General features: G+C 34.9%; 1 protein-coding gene across 1 annotated transcript in view; it reads right to left on the minus strand.

The window, feature by feature from the left end:
- Nucleotides 1-750: 750 nt before the first annotated feature.
- The window catches only part of LOC110029477 (transcription initiation factor IIA large subunit-like), a 62,866-nt gene continuing 59,387 nt past the window's right edge, over nt 751-4,229 (minus strand). The window contains 1 exon segment of the mRNA XM_020731781.1: nt 751-1,035. Coding sequence (XP_020587440.1) covers nt 1,012-1,035 — 24 coding nt within the window. The 3' untranslated portion in view covers nt 751-1,011.

Consider the following 4,229-nt stretch of genomic DNA (forward strand, 5'->3'; position numbering starts at 1 on the left):
AAAAAAAAACAGTATATCAACCTAATTTTAAGAATGAATAGATTATTCATACTTCCAACTCATAAAGGCCCCTAGTGCCTAAATGTTTACTTTAGCTTCCCATTTTTGCGCCAGGATAAATTTAGCAAATAATGTTAACATTTAGAATATATACTTTAAAGATAAAATTCAACTTAAATTACTTTTTATTTTAGAATAGCTCATTGCTAACCGCATATAAATATACAGAACAACAAACCGAAGGTTACATAGTTTAAACACAGCCTCAAAAGCTTGATTTAAACTCAAGCACGCTTAGGCTTTAGCACTTCACTCTACTCACGCGGTTTATTTGCAGCCCTGGCTCAATGCCTGAGCTCCTTCTACTAGTGAGGGGAAAATTAAGATATCCTAAACAAGCCAAAATTTTTTGAAAATTTGCCTAACAAATCGTAATTTTATCTGGCCAAAGAGATGCTATATAGTTAAATTTTTTCGGTGCATAATTATTTTGTGTGATGTTAGTGCTAATGTTAACGCTCATATTATTCTAAACCTGATAGCACAACTCATTAACATAATTTACAAAATAGTAATGTAAAACTAGTGGTGCAGTTGAAACCAAGAGCAGCACATCCAGCCTCACAAGTCCAAAGAACCCCAACTACATTGAACTCCCAACCTGTAAAGCTATTAACAGCAGATGTTCTCAAGCATGCACAAATGATGAAACGCAGCCTGCAGTTATAGACGTCCATCCTAAAAGAAATTTACAATGTTTAATCAAATATGGATAGACCTTTTACAATGAAAAATTGCAATCTCAGGTGTAAATTCACCGTCTTTAACTTGCTATGTACATGACTACTAAAATAACATTGTCCATTACAATCCCCTGCCATATAACATTCGTCCAAATCACTTGCTCCATAAAAATAAAAATAAAAAATAGAAATAAAAAATGGAATTCACTTACAGCAACGTAATGTTCCATGAATTCCATCCACCACAAAAAAAAAACTGAGTCTCACGCTAAAAATCAAACTCCCCATTAGCCTGTTAAAAAAGAATATAAAAATTGTCGTCAATATCTCGACATAGAATTAATAAAAATAATAGAAATAAATAAAGGTAATAACCTGTAGCTTGACAGCAATACAATACACAACCAACTTCTAAAAGAACATTATGGAAGACATGGAATCCCATCCTCTTTGAGTATGAGCGTCGTTGAGAGGAAAAATAACGCAATTTATGTGTGGAAAATAATGAAAATCAGAACATGAAAGTCCTACATAAATAGACACTCCTCTGTTGCCACCTTTTTTTAGGGAATCCAGTTTTAAATACCTCGATGAACCTTAACATGGAAAAACCGCACAAAGAAATAGTGAAAATAATCAAGTGCATTATGGTAGTGTAGCTTTGTCAACAAAAAAAAATGATATTAATAACGACAAAAGTAGCCTAACTGGAAGAGCAAAAGTAAATCCCATTACAACGTATAACCTCCATATCTCCCCAATCTTTTAGGATTGGATTCTATTATGGCCGATAATATCTTATTTGTATAACTTAAGGCATCAAGTTTGAGACAAGGTTGATAACGCAATAAGGCCTTATAGCAAGTTCCGCTCTCACAATTAAAGTAAGATGACAGAAAACTAACCCGCAAAAAAAATATCCTACGAAAAATTATCCAGATTATTTCTTTTGAGCAATCAAAGTGTTCAATTTGAACGCATAAGTTCCCAAAGTCATCCGAACACTGAAGCTAAAAACCAATGATTGGAAATATAGTTGTATGCTTTTGACTAGCTATTTACGCTGCCTTTCTGCTTATGATATCTTCTAATATTTGATTAAGAAACCATACCCCACGCGTTTGAAAAAATCCTTGTCATTTTATAAGTTTTGCTCAAATTTTAGGGTAAATCATGTATTGGCTCTCACATGAAATTTTTATTCCATCGCGGCTTCTAAACTTCTGAAGTGTCCATGATAAGAATGAAAGAATAACATAGATACAGATTAATTGGGGGGCTGAAATGAAGAAAATGAACTTTTAAATGTCCTGCTTATCAAGGACAGTACTACTCTCAATACTGTTTACAAAGGTGGTATTTGCATAAATGTTTACATAACTCCACTTGGCCAATTTGTTTTAATGTAGACTCTTTGAAGTGATTTGAAATTCAGAAGCCAATCATTAAAGTTTGTTTCAATAATTTTTAGAAACTCACTTTATATAAAACTCATCGAGTTCAGCTTCGTTTGCGGTACGGTGAGTTCTACTTTTACCCACTCTTATCTTCATATTATATTATTCTATTAGAAGCATTATTAGAACTCATAAAACAGTTACTTTAGTATTATTCTACAGTAAATAAAAAAAGGTAATACTGTAGGCCGCTTCCTCGCCGTTAAAAATTGTACCTCACTTCTGGCTTTCAAGAGATCATGAAAAACATAAACAGACTTTCACCAATTTGATAACAAACTAAATGCTTAAACTGCCATCCAAATGTTTTCAAGCTATATTTAAGAACAAAATAAAACATAGAAGCAATTGGATTGTATTTAGAAAATAAGTGTAATGCATGATAAGTACTGTTGTCAGATTATTTTTCATGTTAAACTTGAAGAATGTGTACATTTAATTTAAATGTACTTTAAAAAATTCATATAAATGTAATAAGGATATATTATTAAATCTTTGTCCTCACTCAGAAGAAATTAATGCATTTTAGGAATGTATTAAGAATCTTGTTCTGTACAAGATATCAAAAATTGGATTAAAAGCACTTGATTGTGATTTATTGAATAATAAAATAGGCCAATGAAGCCCCTCTCTTTCACACACTCATTCATCTTATGCCTCTACCATTACTCTGCATCAATTTAGATGAAAGCAATTGACTCCTTTCCACATTTTGAAGCTACCACCTTCTGATTCTTGGAGAACCTCCACATACAACCATTTGCATCTTCACTCTCTAAAACATCATATATTTTTTTTTATTTTCTTTGCCACATCCCCCGCCCACTTTGCTGACAAATCTCTCTTCATGAACACCTTCACTCCTCATGTAACAATGCTCACCGTCTTGATTTCTACTCGATACCGATGCACACCCTGTAAATCTGAGATCCCCATACAACTCTAAATTCATATATCTAGACTATGAAGAACACTCATCACAACTACACCTTATATTACCACCCATTTGCCCTTGTGCTGCACCTAAAGATATTTCCTACTCCGCAACTTCTGTATCTTACACACTCACCACTCATGATACCCCTTCAAGTTAACTGCAACTATGAAGTTGCCACCAAGCAAGGCACGATTCCTCTTCAGCTGAAATCTCCATATTGTGCACATTCACCCGGCTGAATTATAGCTCATGCTCATGATTCTACCGCCATGTGTGCCCCATGTGTTCCTTGACTGCAACCACCACTCTTCCTAACTACATCCACTTGTATTGCACGAGTTGTAGTACAGCTCCTCACAACCTTCTTGTCTGCTGCATCCCGCACACCCACCATATGTGATACCCCTTCAAATGAACTGCTGCAAATCCATGTATAGCATAATTCCCCTCAGATGAAATCTTCATGTTGGGTAAATTCACCATGTTGAATTATGTCTTGTGCTCATGATGGGCACCGCCATGAGTGCTCCCATCACAAGCATTTTTTTCCGAAGCACTATCCCGCACGCACGGATTCCTTGATTGCAACAACAAATCTTCCTAACTACATCCATTTGCATTGCATGTGACATGAAATACATCTCGTCACAAACCTGCTTGTCCACTGTTCAGGCCATGCACTATTTCACCAAAAAGTGATCCTGACCCTGTGTTCCGCTTGAGTGTATGTGCAATTGCCTTTGTGTTAATGGTCGTGGCTAAACTTGCTCATAAATTTGCACTTATAAACACATCCTATAGGGGCGGGTTCACTTATGGGTCGGGTCAACTTCATCATACCCGAACATGATGTGTGTGTGTGAATCTATGATGCACAGACATTGGCATGAGGACGTGGACAGAGGAACATAGAAATGAGAACACGGGGATACGGATATGACACAACTCAATATGGGGACACGATAGAATTGAAAAAAAATAAAATATGACACATCATGGACACGCTTTAATATTTAGTTAATTAATAATATAAATATACATTTTTCATTACTTTTTATTAAAGACGCCAAAAAATAAAACATGCAAAAAAAA

The sequence above is a fragment of the Phalaenopsis equestris genome, unplaced genomic scaffold, assembly GCF_001263595.1.
Source record: "Phalaenopsis equestris unplaced genomic scaffold, ASM126359v1 Scaffold000578, whole genome shotgun sequence".
Classification (NCBI taxonomy): Eukaryota; Viridiplantae; Streptophyta; class Magnoliopsida; order Asparagales; family Orchidaceae; genus Phalaenopsis; species Phalaenopsis equestris.